The sequence below is a fragment of the Mytilus edulis genome, chromosome 2 (genome assembly GCF_963676685.1).
Source record: "Mytilus edulis chromosome 2, xbMytEdul2.2, whole genome shotgun sequence".
Taxonomy (NCBI): Eukaryota; Metazoa; Mollusca; class Bivalvia; order Mytilida; family Mytilidae; genus Mytilus; species Mytilus edulis.
This window is the reverse complement of record NC_092345.1, coordinates 47,994,015-48,014,335: the sequence shown is the minus strand read 5'-3', so window position 1 is coordinate 48,014,335 and position 20,321 is coordinate 47,994,015. Positions and strand designations below refer to the sequence as shown.

The 20,321-nt window shown below is 33.3% G+C and overlaps 1 protein-coding gene across 1 annotated transcript; it reads left to right on the top strand.

Annotated features, from left to right (window-relative positions):
• Window positions 1–932: 932 nt before the first annotated feature.
• Window positions 933–19,729, top strand: LOC139512311 (sodium/glucose cotransporter 4-like). Its single transcript, XM_071299820.1, has 15 exons — window positions 933–1,665; window positions 2,093–2,164; window positions 4,042–4,146; window positions 5,285–5,344; window positions 5,820–5,924; window positions 7,004–7,109; window positions 8,084–8,164; window positions 8,825–9,030; window positions 9,527–9,662; window positions 12,894–13,001; window positions 14,385–14,535; window positions 16,492–16,660; window positions 17,425–17,640; window positions 18,658–18,796; window positions 19,312–19,729. Exons 1-15 carry the CDS (start codon window positions 1,582–1,584, stop codon window positions 19,545–19,547), a joined length of 1,974 nt encoding a protein of 657 aa, XP_071155921.1. The 5' UTR covers window positions 933–1,581; the 3' UTR covers window positions 19,548–19,729.
• The last annotated feature ends 592 nt before the right edge of the window (window positions 19,730–20,321 follow it).

Genomic DNA, 20,321 nt, shown 5'->3' with positions numbered 1-20,321 from the left:
CTGACTAGCTTAGATTTCTTTTTAAATGCTTAACATAATTAAATGAATGATAAAATAGCCAAGTCAGGAGCCTCTGGCATTTGTTAGTCTTATACGATTTTAAGTTTTAGTTTATTGCATATATTTCAGAGTGTAGTATGAAGTCCATTATCACTGAATTACATCTAGACTAAGTATAAATTTTGATTAGGGGCCACCTAAAATACGCCTCCGGGTGCAGGATTTTCTCGCTGCATTGAAGACCCATTAGTGGCCTTTGGTTGTTGTTTGCTCTTTGGTCGGGTTGTTGTTTCTTTGACACGTTCCGCATTTCCATTCTCAATTTTAATATAACAAGCCAATTGACGCTTCAAAACACTAAAAAATCTCCTCCACTTTTATTCAGTCGGAAAATCTAAATTCACGATCTGAGGAAATGTCCCGTGTGTTGAATGCAATTATATTTACATCTTCAGAGATGTATTCCAGAAGCTTATGATAAGGAAAAAGTAATGTCCCCCAGTCGCTGACCCAACACATTTTTCGTTCATTGTCATACCATGTCTTTCTTTCTTCGTACATGTCGTACAAAATGATGTGTTTGCTAACCACACATTTCTTCGTATAAATTGATGTAGGTGATGTAGTGGTTTGCCAAACCATGATTTCTTCGTACATATTGATGTATTGCCTAAGCAACATTTCGTCGGAATAAATTGAAAGAGTTAAACTTTCAAACTTTATATGTAACCTAGTTAGAATGAAATTTATTCATAAAAAAGTATGTTTAACTTCATAAAATGTAAATGTAAAAGTTTAAAATGTAACTATTCCATTTACCTGTTTTATCTGTCATCTTATGACTTTATACGTACGGATTTTATAGCAACCAAGATATGTAAATAGTATACTTAACAATGCATAAAATAGGCTTATAAATAAACATTAAGAGTACACTGAGTGCTTGAAGATATCCGACTTTATACATGTATATATATATGCTCTTAGTTTTGTATCAGGAATTTGTATGTATTCGATTAGAGATATATATATTATATATACAGCTAGAAAAGTTTTATCACTGAATTTCAAGATAAGGAACATCTTAGCATATTTTTAGAAGTGCAGAAGTTTGATTGAAGGTGTTTACTGGTATAGATAAACAAATGAAAGCGATTAACTTTTACATTCTGACCTAAAGATAAACATTAGGATGTACGAATGTATGTAGTTAACGTTCTACGAAAATGGTTTGAGCCGGTCAATTATCCTCAATATGAAGAAATGTTGTTTACAATTCATACGATGCGATTTCTTTAATTTTGTAAGAAAGGGCGTACACGAATAACTTTATTTCAAAAAGTTATAATACCTGTTCAAACCCTTTCGGATTTCTGGATAAAAGAAAGATTTTCGAGGGAAAACAGTAGATTATCGGCCATGTTTAGAGTAAAATAAATGTTTCTCGTATTTAATCTAAATTGCTGAGGATCCTGGACAGTTGTTTGTTTTCGTAAGTGATAACGCGTTACAATTATTTAAGATACATTCTTACATGAAGCTTGGTCTTGCGGATTACACGCGTCAAGATACTTGCTGACCATGGCGACCAAAGGTCTTGACCATTGGGGCGATATAACAGTTGTCGTGGTCTATTTCGTATTGGTCCTATTTGTTGGATTATGGGTAAGTTATTTTCTTCTAGAGAAATTTTGACTTTACCATGTTAACGTTTCATTGTCTATTTACCATAGATTATATCTTTTCCAATACTGTTAAGGATGAATCGAATAGGAATATATATGAATATTAAACTGTATGAAAAATATGAATGAAATAACAATTTTAATATTTCATAATTTTTACAGAAGTGCAATTATGTTTCTTTTAATACTTTTTTAGAGAAGTTTTTGACCAAACATTTTAATTAATAAACCTAACAATAAAGAACCAAATGGATTATTAAATATCAAGGAATATTCAGAAAGATAAAAATGAATACATCCTTTAATTTGGTCAATCATTCAACGTACAAAAACAGACAAGACTTTTTGCAAAGAAAACGATAACTGCAAAGATTTCACATTAGGTTTCTGCTTTGCTTTTGTTGTAGTCTGTTTTCCGTGGCAATAGAGGAAATGTGAACAGCTACTTCTTGGCAGGACGAAGTATGACATGGTTTCCGGTAAGTTATATTCTGTAAACTCTTTTTCCTTGATCTGACTCTGACAACAACAGTGTATGAGATACCCGTATGTTGCAAGAAAGAGGACCAGCATATAACAAGATGTGTCTTGACACATTCATTTCCGGTCACATGTGTGTTCATTGTTATTTAGAATGCTAAAACAAGCACTGTCTGATTGAAAAACGTCATATTGCACTTTGCTGTGTTTTTTTTTTAATTAAGCCAGACATATGATATATGATATTGCATACTAGTTCCTTTTAAGATGACATATTGTATAACACTGATTTGCAATATGTTTTAAGGAGATATAAGTTTAACATTAAAGGACAAAAAGAAAAAAACAATTACTAATTTAAAAGTACCATCAAATTCATAAGTCGAATCAAAAGTCAGACAGGCAATGATTGCATCATGGTCGTTGATACAAGTAGTAGAAGAAGAAAACCAAATATATATACAGACATGCAGACATACATACAGACACACGGCAAAGACCATTCTCTAAACACAACATATCTAACTCAAGAAAAAACAACACGAATCCCGCATAAATCAGGAGTTAAACTTAGGAGCTCTGGAAAAGGAAAGCAAACCATGCTCAATTCCAATTACAAACATCATTTAGCTCATATATATATATATATATATATATATATATATATACAACTCGTCTAAACATCAACCCAACAATGTTAGATCTGTAAATTTGCTTTCGCAAATTTTTGGTTCTTCCCTCGCCGGGATTCGAACCCATGCTACTGTGATATCGTGACACCAAATCGCCTGCACTGCAGCCGTCCCGCTAGACCACACGACCACCTGGGCTCTCTATATATATATGTATACATTGAAAATCTGGTTGATGTCGCATTTTAGTATTGTGAATAAAAACATATCTGTATAGTAAGTTGTAACACTGATTGAATCCAACTGCTTATTATGTTGTCCGTAAAACGTCCATACCATTTGGAGTCTTTAAATAAACCCTTGGTAGCTGCTTTGTAAGCATCTGCTGAGGCGGTGGAGACAAGCAAACAAAAATCAATCAAAAGTAAGTAGCATCCATATACCAAGGAAAACAATAAAAAAAAACACTGGAATATCTATCAACTTAAAGTTACATATTTCCGTTAATTGGCTCGTTTGAATTGTAATACAATTGTCATTTCGAGGGCTGTAAGAGTTTGCTATATACGGTATGGGATTTGCCGATCGTGGGCGCCGTAAGGTGACCTATTGTTGCTAACATCTATGCCATTTTTTCCCTGGTGAAGGTCGAGTATAGTTTTATTGGCAATCATACCATATCTTCTTTTTTATTAAATGATACTAGCTTGTATCTGCCAGTTTCATCCTCTACTAGTTTTCTGTGTTGATTTGATGATAACTATAACTACATAATTGAAAAGAGGTCAAAGTGATAGTAATGTGTATGTTATCAGGAAACTATCTCCTCGGCAACACTGTAATACATTCGAATGGAGATGTATAATTAACTTTTTCTGATAAACACACCATAAAACTTTAAAGCAGATTTTTTATTGATAGTGTTTGTGTCTCTCGGCCGACAGCTTATTTTTTTTTCTACATGGTTTTATCAGTTTTCTTCAATTAATTTGATTGCCTTATATATTTTCTGCATCTTAAAATTGAGCTTTTAATATTGATAATACACATAATACATGATAATATCGAAACAATATACGCTTTGGATGAAAAAAAAAAGAAAAACATTGGATTTAAGAAATATCTTATAACTATGCAAATTCATCAACAAAATCTTTATTAAACTTTTTTATATGAGATATTGATCTGATTTATTAAAAGTATAGCATAATTCATATTGTATTATTCCTATTTATATGTTTCAGGTTGGAGCATCACTGTTTTCTAGTAACATTGGAAGTGAACATTTCGTCGGTTTGGCGGGGACTGGTGCGGCAGCTGGTATAGCTATGATATCTTATGAATGGGCGGTAAATAGTTTGCATATGATATGTCATTCAAATGATCAAACCACAGACAACATTTGCCTGCCTTGACACAAGGCAGCAATCATACGATTTGATAGCTATAATTCGAAAAGATATGACATCGAACATGATATAAAAGATGATAAATCAATATTTGAAATAAATACCCCCTCTAGTCGTCTCAAATGCCACTGACTGTGACATATCACTGTTCTGTACCTACAGAATTTCAAGACAAAAATACCAAGAGGTTATACACAGTATGCGATTGCTTTGAAATGAAGTATTCTGGTGTCAATGATTGAGACCTGTTGGTGACCTTATGCTGTTGTCTTCTTCTCTATGGTTGGGTTGTTGTCTCTTTGACACATTCCCCATTTCCATTCTCAATTTTAAGGTGGTACCCAACACTTTGACTAAAATTAATTTGGCTCGTTTAATTTTCTTAAAATTTTGACAAAGTATTAACTTTGACCCTTTGACAAAGATATAAAAATTTCAAAAAAATTTGAACCAACCGTTTTATCAGAAAAATTACACTGGTTATATAGCAGTTTGGTGAACTCTTATTTTGATCATTGAGAAACTTGATATTCCCTTAACAACACAACATAATCAAAACGTTTAGCTGATTTTACAGAGTTATCTCCCTGTAGTGTTGGGTACCACCTTAATGTTCGCTCATACATTTCTGATCATTTGTAGTATGGTACATTATATTTTCTGCAACTCATATTTAGTTTAGTATACCATATTAAATTCGACTTCTTCTTTTAGAAAATGTCGGACTAAACATTTAATAATAATGAATATCTACGCAATGTTATTTGTCATATTTTTGACACACACAAAATAGAATGCTCACTGAAATAAATATATCAGTAATGCATTCAAATTATCAGCTGCAGATTAGATGTGAGAGGAAATAATTTCCAAAGATACTTTTATCTGACAGCTTTACTTTTGGGCAAATTGGCATTTCATTTGACGATCGTAAGCTACAGACAATCTTGACCCAAACAGAAATTTGTTACAATTTGTATGCAATTTTAAGGGGTTGATCATGAAATTAAATGAAACAAAACATAAGAAAACCTTATCATAAGACACAATTAGAAATGAAGTTGTTTTACTTTTGCAGTCGATGCCACTGGTATTGTTACTCGGCTGGTTCTTTCTGCCAGTATACGTGTCAGCTGGGGTAAGTTTGGGCATGTAATAATACATGTATACCTTTTTATTATAGACGAACTTTGTTAATTCAGAAGAAAAAAATCAAACAAACTTTGAATATCCAGAAAATTACATTTCTCTATTGCATTAAATACAAAGCTAAACTGTTTATCATAATATATTCTCATGGGTGAATTTATGATTCTTTATGTCAAACATCCTACCTACATTCTTAAAATATGTGTTGTGTGTTCAGACCGAGTCATAAATGTAAAGTGATTGTTCTGTTTGTCTTAATATATTGGCGGTTTTAATCTGGTAAATAATTAGAATACATATTGTACATATTAGACAGATGGATGTACGATGACTTGTTTCTATCAATGCATACTTTCCAAACTTCAAATGTTTTAGCATTTCATTGCATACTGTTAACATTGCTTTTACATACATATATATCTACAAAATCGCCAAAACCGTTACTGTTTACATTTTTTTTGCAGGTGTATACGTTGCCAGAATATATTGAGAAGAGATTTGGCGGGAAAAGACTTCGAATTTATCTGAGTGTTCTTGCTCTTGTGTTATACATTATAACAAAGTTAGCTGTAAGTGTTGAAATGAGAAACAAACTAATTTAAAACACATATACTTAACTGATCATTATTAGTTAAAAGAGCTTTGCACCAAAAATATTGCCGGAGGACATATATGGGACATCAATTCCTTGACAAAGAAATTAATCACACATGTAATGTAGGATACGACATAAAATTTATTAATTTACTTTACTTCATATAAATGCATTTGTAATGAAAGACATGATTTTAAAATAATTAAATTATCTTCTTTTGAACAGGCATTAAGCACAGTGCATGTCCAATTAGTGCATGTTGAGAATTCAATAATTAACAATTTTGTAATATACTGAATAGACTCCATTTACTTTATGGACTAGTAAATCAAAGAAAACTATTGAAAAGTTCATTCAAGTAAATCTGTTAAAACGTAATAGCTCTTAAATTGGAAGTTCACTCAACTATAATATATCTTGCTCGAATTGAATGCAAAATTCAAATACAAACTATATGTAGTTTTATGCGATATATGTTTTATAGTTTTGCGTGTACAATTTTGTCCTTATTTATGAATAGTATATGTCTTGAGGAAATAACATTTGATGGATATTATTTACAGGCACTTGCCTCAGATTTGTTTCCCCTATATATACCTTAATTATATTAAGGTATATTAGGGGGAGGGAGGGGGGCAGGAATCTGAGATATTACGGTATATATGAAAAAAAATTCTGAGACAAGTTCCTGTGATGTTATTAGAATTACAAAAAAAACCTAATAGACATTACAAAAGGCCACATCAAATACTTATTCTTACAATTAAAATGGAAGTACAAACAAAGCAGAACGGAACTGTCAACACATGATTCAAGCCTTTTTTTTTACAGGCGAAGAATTTAAAAGGTGCAAAAACATCTCAATTCAAATTAGATCGAAACTCACTCTCCTTTCCATAATTTCTACTAATAAATCAAAATACTGAACATTAGATGACAACAAGTTATCTCGAATGATGAATAAGCAAATCAATTATATGCTATATTAATTTAAATAAATCGCAGTTGATGAAACCAAGTTCGGAGTGTACGATGTTTGTTTTAATTTTGTAGGTTAGCATTTATGCTGGTGCATTATTTATCAAGTTAGCTCTCGGCTGGGATATGTATTTATCAATAGTCGGACTTCTCATCATAACAGGAGTATATACCATTCTAGGTAAAATACAAATGCATGGTGATGCACCGACCAAAATGATACCTGGGTAGTTGATACAGAAGTTGGGATCTGCATCCAGTAAAATAAAATTGAATCACTTGAATCAAATTGCGCTATGTTACTAGAACGTGTTAACGCTGTTATTAACCGAAATGTCTTACCTATAATTCCTTTTAAAACTTAAAACATAAATTGTCAAATGCTATCGAGAAGGAATAGTACAGTATAGATACAACTCACACAAAAATAGATTTGCTTTACAGAATTTTTCTAGAAATGTACCGTCCACAATTTAAGTCTTATGTTAATGTATTCATTGGCAACCCGAAAAAGGCTCTTTGTAAAATATCCTGTTTATCATTTTAAACTCTAAAATACAATGTATGATCCTTTATTTTTTCTGTTATTTTATTGGTTGGTTTTCTCAACGGCATATGGCTAATATTCAATGGATAGCCAGAAAGAGAACAAATGAACAATAAATACAAAAAAACATACAAAGTGGGTACATGAATGAAGGACGGGCAATCTAGACTGCCACTGAAACATAGGGTATATTTTTTAATAATGGACAAGGACAGTTTTGATCATATCATAACAGAACATATCAAAGAGTTATGAAAATGTTGTAACGTATAGGAACTCGAAAATCTTCTACATAAGGCTTGAATGGAACGTCCACATTCCGCTTAAACGTGGATGCGTATTTATACATCCAGAACTTACAGCGAAACTTATCTCCCTCTTTAGCATCGGCTTTACAGCGGGCAGTAAATTTCTAGGGGACCACATGTCTATACCAAGTCAACCCTTTATAAATCTTGTAGTTTTGACACAACATAAGATTATTTTTAAACGCAGTAGAAATTGGATATTTATTTTTCGGGTTGAATATTTTGACTGTGTTGATAATGCATTTATTTAGAATTTTATGATCATTTTAATGTTCAGATAATGTTAATTTATTGATTTAGGTGGTTTACGAGCAGTGATATATACAGATACATTTCAAACCGTTGTTATGACAATAGGGGCCTTCTCGTTAGTTGGAATTGGTAAGTTAATCTTTTGACAGGACGTCATTTTTTTAATTCTATATGTTTAAGTTCATATCTATCTTTCTTGAAACTGTTCCTGATTATACACACACAAGCGTTCTATCAAATAAAGACACTATTATAGAGATTCATAATCTAATCAAATGAAATTTAAAGTTATATATTCGATACTTATACAAAATCTACACATAATGAGATTGATTGATAGTTTTTCGTTTAACATTAAATGACAATCCACATAAGAGAGATGAGGTATGAAGAGGGCAATTTTAATCATAAAACCAATAACCAAAATTCATAAAAAAAATTTAAAAATTACGAAAAGACAATTTACAATGACAAAATATCAACAAAATATTGAGCAACACTATCACCGCAAAAACACAGAAAGTGAAGGCAGGTGTTACGGTAGTGTCATACTTTCCTGCTTCACTTGTGGCACTCGGCATGTGTCTCATAGATTCGTTCTTATTATATCGCAAGTAACAGTGATGACCCTCCATATGAAGCTATAGCAATGTGCGAAGAAATGTATCCATCAAAGTTTAGTTTTTTTATATCTCATATAAATAAATATTTAAGAAAAACTACATTTCATTGATTGAAGTTACAAGCGATTTCCAACCATTTTAGATTATGTAACATACATTTAACTAGGTTTCAACAAGATTGGAGGCTATTCCAAATTGGAGGTACTGTATATGCAAGCTATACCTGATATTAGAAGTCCAAACAGTACCTGTGGATTTCCGCGCCAAGATGCCTTTCATATTTTCCGTGATGCTGTAACTGGAGACAATCCATGGCCTGGATTAATTTTACAATCTTCTATTGGATGCTTATGGTATTGGTGTTGTGATCAGGTATGAGCTAAGTGTTCAGACACTTTCACGTTATACATAGTAATAGGTATAGTGGAGGATCAACATGAAATGATTTCTAGAGTTATTAAACACTTTGGGGCTCTTTGTAGCTTGCTGGTGGTATGAGCAAAGACTTCGTGTTGTAGACAAATTGTGACTTGTATGGAGAGTTGTCTCAATGGCACTCATGAATACCATATTTTCTGATATCTATGGCTTTTGTATTTATATTCGATTCTCACATATAATGATCGTCTCTAAATATTTAATTGTAAAACATACACTTGGCAACTATGACATGACTATGTTCCTACATGTACTATATGAAAGGATAGCAGGACCCCAAATATACCGCAAAATACAACAGACCACATCAACAACCAACACCAGAATGACTCCGAATTATACAAGCATATAAACACCAGTGTTCAGCCCATAGTCTAGATGTTCTTTTACGGCAATGAATAGCTAACCTGATGTTTTATAATGATTACAGGTTATTGTGCAGCGAGCACTCGCAGCTAAATCACTAGAACATGCAAAAGGTGGCTCCATTTTAGCTGGATATCTGAAGATCATACCTATATTTATAATGATTTTCCCAGGAATGATAAGCAGAGCATTATATCCAAGTAAGTTTTACCTTCCCCATAAATAAAATAGTTGAAATGAAGATAAATGTTTGAATAATTATCATACACATGATACATTTTGAAATAGCTTATTTGTTGTTTTTTTTTAAATTATTTAGGGTTGTAAGCTTATTGACGTGATTCCTACATCCTCTTGCATTCAATTCTGAACCCTGTCCTTCACTAGTTTTTGAATATTAAAACATAATTTACATTAACATTAAATTAATCGTCCTACGGAAGTCCAATACGAAGTCATGTACGTCTTAAATTGGACAGATTAATATAGATGATCATGAATTCAATCACAAACAGGCACCAAAATGAATACAAGTCATCAACATTTTGGGTTATGTATATAAGGAAATGACGGCTGCAAAATCCGTTACGCGCTCCATACTTAATTTCCTGTCTAATTCATTTTTTCGCCGAACTGTAATTCTATTCATTGCTTGGACATTTTTTCGCCGAACTGTAATGCCATGTCATTGCTTGGACATTTTCGCCGAACTGTAATGCAATGTCATAGCTTGGACATTTTCACCGAACTGTAATGACATGTCATTGCTTGGACATTTTCACCGAACTGTAATGCCATGTCATTGCTTGGACATTTTCACCGAACTGTAATGCCATGTCATAGCTTGGACATTTTCACTGAACTGAATTTCCATGTCATTGCTTGGACATTTTCACTGAACTGTAATGTCATGTCATTGCTTGGACATTTTCACCGAACTGTAATGCCATGTCATAGCTTGGACATTTTCACCGAACTGTATTGCCATATCATTGCTTGGACAATTTCACTGAACTGTAATGCCATGTCATTGCTTGGACATTTTCACTGAACTGTAATGCCATGTTATTGCTTGGACATTTTCACCGAACTGTAATGCCATGTTATTGCTTGGACATTTTCACCGAACTGTAATGCCATGTCATAGCTTGGACATTTTCACTGAACTGTATTGCCATGTCATTGCTTGGACATTTTCACTGAACTGTAATGCCATGTTATTGCTTGGACATTTTCACCGAACTGTAATGCCATGTTATTGCTTGGACATTTTCGCCGAACTGTAATTCCATGTTATTGCTTGGACATTTTCACCGAACTGTAATGCCATGTCATTGCTTGGACATTTTCACCGAACTGTAATGCCATATCATTGCTTGGACATTTTCACTGAACTGTATTGCCATGTCATTGCTTGGGCATTTTCGCAGAACTGTAATGCAATGTCATTGCTTGGACATTTTCACAGAACTGTAATGCCATGTCATTGCTTGGACATTTTCACCGAACTGTAATGCCATGTCATTGCTTTGGACATTTTTTCGCCGAACTGTAATTCCATGTCATTGCTTGGACATTTTCACTGAACTGTCATGCCATGTTATTGCTTGGACATTTTCGCCGAACTGTAATTCCATGTCATTGCATGGACATTTTCACTGAACTGTAATGCCATGTTATTGCTTGGACATTTTCATCGAACTGTAATGCCATGTCATTGCTTGGACACTTTCGCCGATCTGTAATTCCATGTCATTGCTTGAACATTTTTTCAACGAACTGTAATGCCATGTCATTGCTTGGACATTTTCACCGAACTGTAATGCCATGTTATTGCTTGGACATTTTTTTAGCCGAACTGTAATGCCATGTCATTGCTTGGACATATTTTCACCGAACTGTAATGCATTGTCATTGCTTGGACATTTTCACCGAACTGTAATGCCATATCATTGCTTGGACATTTTCACCGAACTTTAATGCTATGACATTGCTTGGACATTTTCACTGAACTGTAATGCCATGTCATTGCTTGGACATTTTCACCGAACTGTAATGCCATGTTATTGCTTGGACATTTTTTCGCCGAACTGTAATTCCATGTCATTGCTTGGACATTTTCACTGAACTGTAATGCCATGTTATTGCTTGTACATTTTCGCCTAACTGTAATTCCATGTCATTGCTTGGACATATTTTCACCGAACTGTAATGCAATGTCATTGCTTGGACATTTTCACCGAACTGTAATGCCATATCATTGCTTGGACATTTTCACCGAACTGTAATGCTATGACATTACTTGGACATTTTTTCGCCGAACTGTAATGTCATGTCATTGCTTGGACATTTTCACCGAACTGTAATTCCATGTCATTGCTTGGAAATTTTTTCAACGAACTGTAATGCCATGTCATTGCTTGGACATTTTCACGGAACTGTAATTCCATGTCATTGCCCGGTCATTTTCACCGAACTGTAATTCCATGTCATTGCTTGGACATTTTTTCGCCGAACTGTAATGCCATGTCATTGCTTGGACATTTTCACCGAACTTTAATTCCATGTCATTGCTTGGACATTTTTTCAACGAACAATAATGCCATGTCATAGCTTGGACATTTTTTCATCGAACTGTTATGCCATGTCATTACTTGGATAATTTTCACCGATCTCTAATGCCATGTCATTGCTTCGACATTATTACAGATCTGTAATGCCATGTCATTGCATGGACATTTTTTCACTGATCTGTAATGCCATGTAATTGCTTGGACATTTTTACAGATTTGTAATGCCATGTCATTGCTTAGATAGTTTTTACCGATCTGTAATGCCATGGCATTGTTTGAACTTTTTTTCACCGAACTATAATACCGTCATTGCGTGGACATTTTTTCACAGAACTGTAATCCCATGTTATTGATTTGACATGTTTACTGTGACCGCAAATTACATCGAAAATACAACTATATCAGACACTGATACATCATACACATCATTTTATAATTTGAACAGTATAGGTTTAATTGTTTTTGTGTATATGAAATCATCTTCTAATACCTCATAGCTTATAGAACTATCATACGAATGAACACTCCTGGCTGGTATGCTATATTATTTTGATTTATACATGCTTGTTATGCTATGTTTTGTTTATAATTTGTCACACATCACCACCTCAGGAATAAATTACCTTAGCTTAATGTTGGCAAAACCTTTAAGATTTTTTGGTTCTAAATGCTCTTCAACTTTGTACTTTATTTGGCCTTTTAAACTTTTTTATTCGAGCGTCGCTGATAAGTCTTTTATAGACAAACGCTCGTCTGGCGCAAATACAAAATTTCAATCCTGTTATCTATGATGAGTTTAATTGTTTATCCTTTGATTTATATGTCAATGAAGTTTTATAAAATTGAATTTCATTGAAGATGAAGTTGGCTGTGTTGATCCAAAAGAATGCCAAGAGATATGTGAGAATGCAGTGGGCTGCTCTAATATAGCATATCCAAAGTTAGTGTTGGAACTTATGCCATATGGTAACTACATTAAGAAATAATAACATTACGTCTATGTTTCTAAAGAATCTGATATTTTGATTGGAGACATCAGATGAGAAGCATTCCAAAATTCGATTTTATTTCCTTATGAAATGCAATATTAATGAGAGCACGTGCTTCCCATGACAACGTCACATCAACAATTCCAAGAAACTCGTTATTTCTTGGTTGTAGAATTAAAATCTAATTGTAAGAATTGAATACTTTATTTTGTAATTTATTTAGGTTGTAAAAGCGTTGATCGTGCTCACATTCATCAAACGAAGCACCGTCATGGCTTCATACAATTGATCATAGATCAACACTTTGTAAATTAAAAAAAAAAGAAGCATTTAATATTTTATCATAGTCTTAAGACCTTTTTGATTACATCATTCCCAATACAATTCCAGTCTAAACCTTAAGCTCTGAATAACACTAATAATGCTTCGAACAGAACAGATGTGGTTTGTTTGCTTATAACCCTGTACGTTTAATAATTTGTCTTTTTATCAAGGCACGAATGTTAATTTAGTTAAATCAATTTCAAATTTAAAAATAAAATTCTTAACAGGGAGAAGAAAGATAATTATAATTGACTTACACGCTAGCATTATCTAGAAAATAAAATTCAAAGTCAAAAAGAAATGACTTACATTCTAGCAAAATCTTGAAAATCATAACAAGGTCAAAAGGATTTTACTACATTCTAATAGTACCTTGAAATCAAAATCAAAGTCAGACGAAATTACCTAACATTTAAGCAGTATCTTAAAAATCAAAATCAAATTCAAAAGGAACAACAACAGTTATTCTTAATTTGTCTGTCTTCGAGATTTCATTTTATATAGTAAACATACTATTAAATATTGTTGTTTTGAACAATGTCGAATGCATTTTAAATTTAAGGTATACGAAGTTTGATGATGGCTGTAATACAATGTCTCAGTGTTTCAACTCACTAGCGAAATATTTTCTTAGATCTTTAGATACCAGTATAGTCGTTTGATATACCCGATTTTCTCGTGGTTCGTGCTATCATGCGTTTACTCCTTGTATCATTGTCTATGTTTAGGACTACGAGGTTTAATGATTACGGTAATGTTATCTGCTATCATGCATTTACTCATTGTATTATTGTCTATGTTTAGGACTACGAGATTTGATGGCGGTAATGTTATCTGCTATCATGCTTTTACTCATTGTATTATTGTCTATGTTTAGGACTACGAGGTTTGATGATGGCGGTAATGTTATCTGCTATCATGCGTTCACTCATTGTATTATTATTTAATGTCTATGTTTAGGACTACGAGGTTTAATGATGGCGGTAATGTTATCTGCTATCATGAGTTCACTCATTGTGTTATTGTCTGTGTTTAGGGCTACGAGGTTTGATGATGGCGGTAATGTTATCTGCTATCATGAGTTCACTTACCTCCATCTTTAACAGCTCTAGCACTGTGTTCACTATGGATCTGTGGAGACGTATACGACCTCACGCACACGAAAGGGAACTTCTAATAGTTGGTCGGTATGTATGAACTTATGAGTTTAAATGTACGTCCTTATGTACAGGCCATTCTTTGACCTATAAATAAAGGCAACAGTAGTATACCGATGTTCAAAAGTCGTAAATCGATTACAAACCAAAACCAAGGGAAACACATCAACTATACAAGAGGAAAACAGAAGAACAACAGGAACACCAAACTGCAACAAAAACAAACGCCAACTACATGTACATAAAAACTAACTACTAGTATTTGATAACAACTGCCAGGTTCATTGTTCATTGTATGTCTTCCATGACGAATTGCCTGACCGATATAATGTCTCTGTGTTTCATTTAATGGCTGCCATGACGAATTACCTGAACGATACAATGTATTAGTGATTCATTTTATGGCTGCCATGACGAATTGCCTGAACGATACAATGTCTCAGTGTTTCATTTAATGGCTGCCATGACGAATTGCCTGACCGATACAATGTCTCAGTGTTTCATTTTATGGCTGCCATGACGAATTTCCTGACCGATACAATGTATCAGTGTTTCATTTAATGGCTGCCATGACGAATATCCTGACCGATATAATGTCTCAGTGTTTCATTTAATGGCTGCCATGACGAATTGCCTGACCGATACAATGTATCAGTGTTTCATTTAATGGCTGCCATGACGAATTTCCTGACCGATATAATGTCTCAGTGTTTCATTTAATGGCTGCCATGACGAATTACCTGACCGATACAATGTATCAGTGTTTCATTTAATGGCTGCCATGACGAATTTCCTGACCGATATAATGTCTCTGTGTTTCATTTAATGTCTGCCATGACGAATTACCTGAACGATACAATGTATTAGTGATTCATTTTATGGCTGCCATGACGAATTGCCTGAACGATACAATGTCTCAGTGTTTCATTTAATGGCTGCCATGAGGAATTGCCTGAACGATACAATATCTCAGTGTTTTATTTTATGGCTGCCATGACGAATTGCCTGAACGATACAATGTCTCAGTGTTTCATTTTATGGCTGCCATGACGAATTACCTGAACGATACAATGTCTCAGTGTTTCATTTTATGGCTGCCATGACGAATTGCCTGAACGATACAATGTCTCAGTGTTTCATTTAATGGCTGCCATGACGAATTGCCTGAACGATACAATGTCTCAGTGTTTCATTTAATGGCTGCCATGACGAATTGCCTGACCGATACAATGTCTCAGTTTTTCAACTTACTAGCGAAATATTTTCTTAGATCTTTAGAGACCAGTATAGTCGTTTGATATACCCGATTTTCTAGTGGTTTTTTTTGTTGTTGCACTTCGGTGTTCCTGTTATATATTCCTTTGTGTTCCTCTTATAGTTGATGTGTTTCCCTAGGTTTTGGTTCGTAACCCGGATTTGTGTTTTCTCAATCGATTTCGGATCATTTATGACTTTATAACACTGGTATACTACTGTTGCCTTTATTTAACTGATTAATGTTTCACATGGCTGGTTATGTCGGAAAAGTGAAATAATCTTGGTTTGATAGATAGCTAAATTTTAAACCAGTTGCATATACCTCAATTATATTGCCAACCATGTGTGGTCAAAACAAACAGACATAATAGGTAAAAAAAACGAATTAGTTGAGCGTTCAATTGTAAAATGTTAAAGTTGCAGTACGTAGGATTACATTATAAAGAATCCTGTTACTAGTATTTTATTCGTTTTGTCACGAAGTGAAGCGGATACTTTGATATCGAGTAAACCAATTTAAATTAAAGAAAGCTCTATCTACACAGTTAAAAAGTTTTTCTGATCTGAGTTTACTTTTAACTTAGGGAAAGAGGATGACCGTGTTTGATACTATTTATAACAGGGCGTTTGGTATTATTTATAACAAGTGAATCTGAAAATCTATTCAAATTTGTATTATGTTCATTCTTTATGAGGATACCTGTTCTCATCCGAACCTTTTTTTTACAGACTATTTATCATAGTACTATGCGGAGTAAGTATCGCATGGATACCTTTAGTACGCTCATCTCAAGGAGGACAACTCTTCAACTATATACAAGCGGTTCAAGGATACCTTGGAACACCAATCGGCGCATTGTTCGTCCTTGGTGTTTTTTGGAAGCGAACAAATGAATATGTAAGTCTCTCAACTTAAAATTAAATCATTTTGATTTTGTACATATATATTTTACATATTTGTAAAAATGAATCAATGCACCAAATGGTATTGACTTAAAAAACTTGAAATCAGTAGTACAAATTATATAAAATATCTGTTCACTGGCAAAATATGAAGAAATATCGCCAATGTGTACACTGGACAGTTGTGTATTTTGTACAATTACTTAACCATACAAGAATGGACATGAAGAAACTACTGACATTATTATTTTATTAGTATACTTATATATAATAGCAAAATATATAAATAAACGTCAAAAGACAATAGTATGTAACAACACAGCTTCAGCTAAACATTTGCCATGATTACAAGATTTAGTATGATTTTGATGGCTGGTTGATTGATTTATGCCTTCCTTATAAATGTCATGTACATTCAGAACAAAGTGTCTGAACACAAGCAATGACAAGTGTCTATAACATAATTCAAACAAGTGATATGCAAACTGAACTCAAAGTGAGTTTAAATTTCACAAATTCAAAATTTCGGTTTGACGGTTTAACTGTTCTCGTTGAGCCTTTTTTGGTTTGATGATCACAAACCTTTTATATACAAAAAAGTGGCCTTTATGATTCCTGATAAGGATTAGAGAAAAGTATACCATAAGCTTTGGATTTTTTATCCTACGTTTATATTATGCCAATCAACTATATCATTCGTCATTTTAAAGAAATGGTACATTTAATTTGTTAAATATACACATCTGCCTTCAATTGTAGGGTGCATTTTATGGTATAGCTATTGGACATACCATTGGAATAATCCGAATGGCAATAGATTTGGCATATCCTGCCCCTGACTGTGGGGATCCAGAAACGAGGCCTTCAATACTTCTAGACGTCCATTATACTTATTTTGGGAGTCTTAATGTCATCATAACGTCCGTTGCAATGGTCGTAATAAGTTTGTTAACGTCATCTCAATCTGAAGAGGAGGTGAGCAATATTTAGTTCAATATTTGATGTAAAGAATACCCGTATATATGATCTTACACGTATATTTATAGCTATAGGAATAACAGTTGCTTTAAAAAAAAACCAACAGAAACAGGAAATCTTTGGTGCTGAAAAGTTTATCTACATCTATCAATGAACGAACAGTGAGGAAACTTGAAAATGCAGCTTTGTTCTGTAGATGGCCATTATTCGAACGCATTCCTTTTAAATAATGCAACTTTATTGCAGTAAACATACCTGTATTCAGATGTTATATTTTCAGACGATACTTTTACAAACGAGCTAACTTTGTGTCCGAAATGTATTTGCAAGGCAGCAGTAGTATACCACTGTTCGAAAGTCATAAATTGATTGAGAGAAAACAAATCCAGGTTACAAACTAAAACCGAGGGAAAACATAAACCACAAGAGGAAAACAACTAAACAACAGAAACACTTAAGTGCAACAAAAAACAAACAACAATGTAACAGACACAGAAAAGAACTATAAGATAACAACTGCCATTTTCCTGACTTGGTACAGGACATTTTAAGAAAAAATGGTGGGTTGAACCTTGTTTTGTGGCTAGCCAAAACCTCGCACTTTTATGGCAATGGTGAATACAAATCTTTTCTGCGAACAATTAAGATATTTACCAGTAATTGGTTCCAATGTTATGGTTTCATCATTTTACAATCTTTGAAAGTTAATTTGTCACAGGTGCCAAAAATACAGATTTGGTGCTGCTTTGTCATTACCGTTCTCGGAATATTACTTTAATAGGAAGTTTTCTCCAGTACGTTTAATATTTCGGGTTAGAATATATATTATATATCAATTTAAAAACTCAATATACATTTAATAACTGTAATACACAAATTAATATAAAAGACAGACGATGTAGTATATTATAATCTGTTATTCGTGCATGATTGTCATGTATTAAAGTTAAAACATTTTTTTTTAATTCTCACATGATGTACATGTATACATATGTTGTTCCTTTACTTTGTAAGTTGAAGGGCGTAACATGGTGGACGAGAATAAAGCCTCATCCGGTTGACCATCAAGATCATGTTGACAAACAAGCAGTTCAGGAAACTATTGAAACAGATGCATCCGAAACGAAAAACGAAACGGCATTGTCGAAGAATGGTAAGATAACATGATTCCGAACATTCGGGTTAAACCGAAATTCAGAGATTTTAGAGGTCTTTTTAACGTGGAGCTTTACAAAGACGTGATTTTTTTCTTTGAATCTGCCTAGCATTTCGCTCAAGCGATTGAAGTAAATAAATATTTTTTATAGATTGTTCATAAATCAAGAGCAAACGTAGAATGAAAACGATTTTTTTTAAGTATATACAAAACGTTAAACGACAAGGTAAGGAGAAAAAAATGAATATATCCCTAACATGTGATAATGAATAACCTTGTATACCTTACAGTGGGATAAAATGCGGAACTTGCTAGCTCTAACGTCTTAAAACGTTTTATCATAAACAAGTTTGATTGAGAATAAACTCATGTTTTAGTTAACTGCAGAAATTAATTGAGATGCATTAAAGAATTTAATATATATCTTGATTGAAAATACTAATGATTTCAAAAATCCGTTATTAAAAATAAGAGTTTAAGACTATAATAAGTTTTATCATTTTTGCCTACAGGTCTAACGATTCAGGAACCACCTGAAGATTCCAATGAAACAAACCAGCAATGTCATAAAACTATCTTGAATATGATTTGTGGCATGTCAGATGGGAATAGTGCAGAAAATCTTCAACTAGATGAGGCAAAGACGAGAGAATATTTAACAGAACATCCAACGTGGAAAACGATTCTAAACGTAAATGCTGGAATAGGATTAGTAGTTGTTGCATTTTTATATGGCTTTTATAGATAAAAAGACTAAACAACTCATAATAAAGTTGTAGACAGAATTATGTGTACATATTATAGGCAGCACATTTAAGAAAAATGTATTTTATTAAGTTCTTTGTTTTAGTTCACTTGTATAATAATGTATTACTGAATATAACGTAGCACACCATTATACATATTAGGCTATTAAATTTAATACATCTCCTTTTTATTACCTTGATTTCTTCCTCTCCATATTTACATTTGAAATTAATATTGAGAATACAATTTTGTTTAAGAGTCAGCCGAAGCACGCATCCGAGTGAGGGATTTTCTCGCTGTGTTGAAGACCCGTTAGTTGGCTTTGACTGCTTTCTGCTTTTTGGTCGGTTGGTTGTCTCTTTGACAAAATCCCAAATTCCACTCTCAATTTTCTTCATAATGCCGTTTAACAATTCAAATAAAATATACTAGCTACTGCCCATTAGCAAGTTGGCAGTAAATTAATTAAAAAAAATTCCCATATTAGCAGCTTCCATCGGTTCATGTGTTTCTTTGTCTAATATGTTCTCCTATTTATTTGTATTGTAGTCCTGTAATGTTATGTTGTCATTTTAATGTTATATTTAACATTGCCATTAAAGCGGGAGGTTTGGCGGGACACAAAACCAGATTCAACCCACCATTTTTCTTTAAAAAAATGTCATGTACCAAGTCAGGAATATTACCATTGTTATATCATAGTTCGTTTCTGTGTGTGTTACATTTTACCATTGTGTTTCCGTTGTGTCGTTTGTTTTCTCTTATATTTGAGTTT

Coding starts and splice junctions, on each gene's coding strand:
- LOC139512311 (XM_071299820.1), top strand. CDS start 1,582: ATGGCGACCAAAGGTCTTGACCATTGGGGCGATATAACAGTTGTCGTG. Junction 8,165..8,824: donor CTTCTCGTTAGTTGGAATTG/GTAAGTTAATCT, acceptor ACATTTAACTAG/GTTTCAACAAGATTGGAGGC. Junction 13,002..14,384: donor GTTGGAACTTATGCCATATG/GTAACTACATTA, acceptor GTCTGTGTTTAG/GGCTACGAGGTTTGATGATG.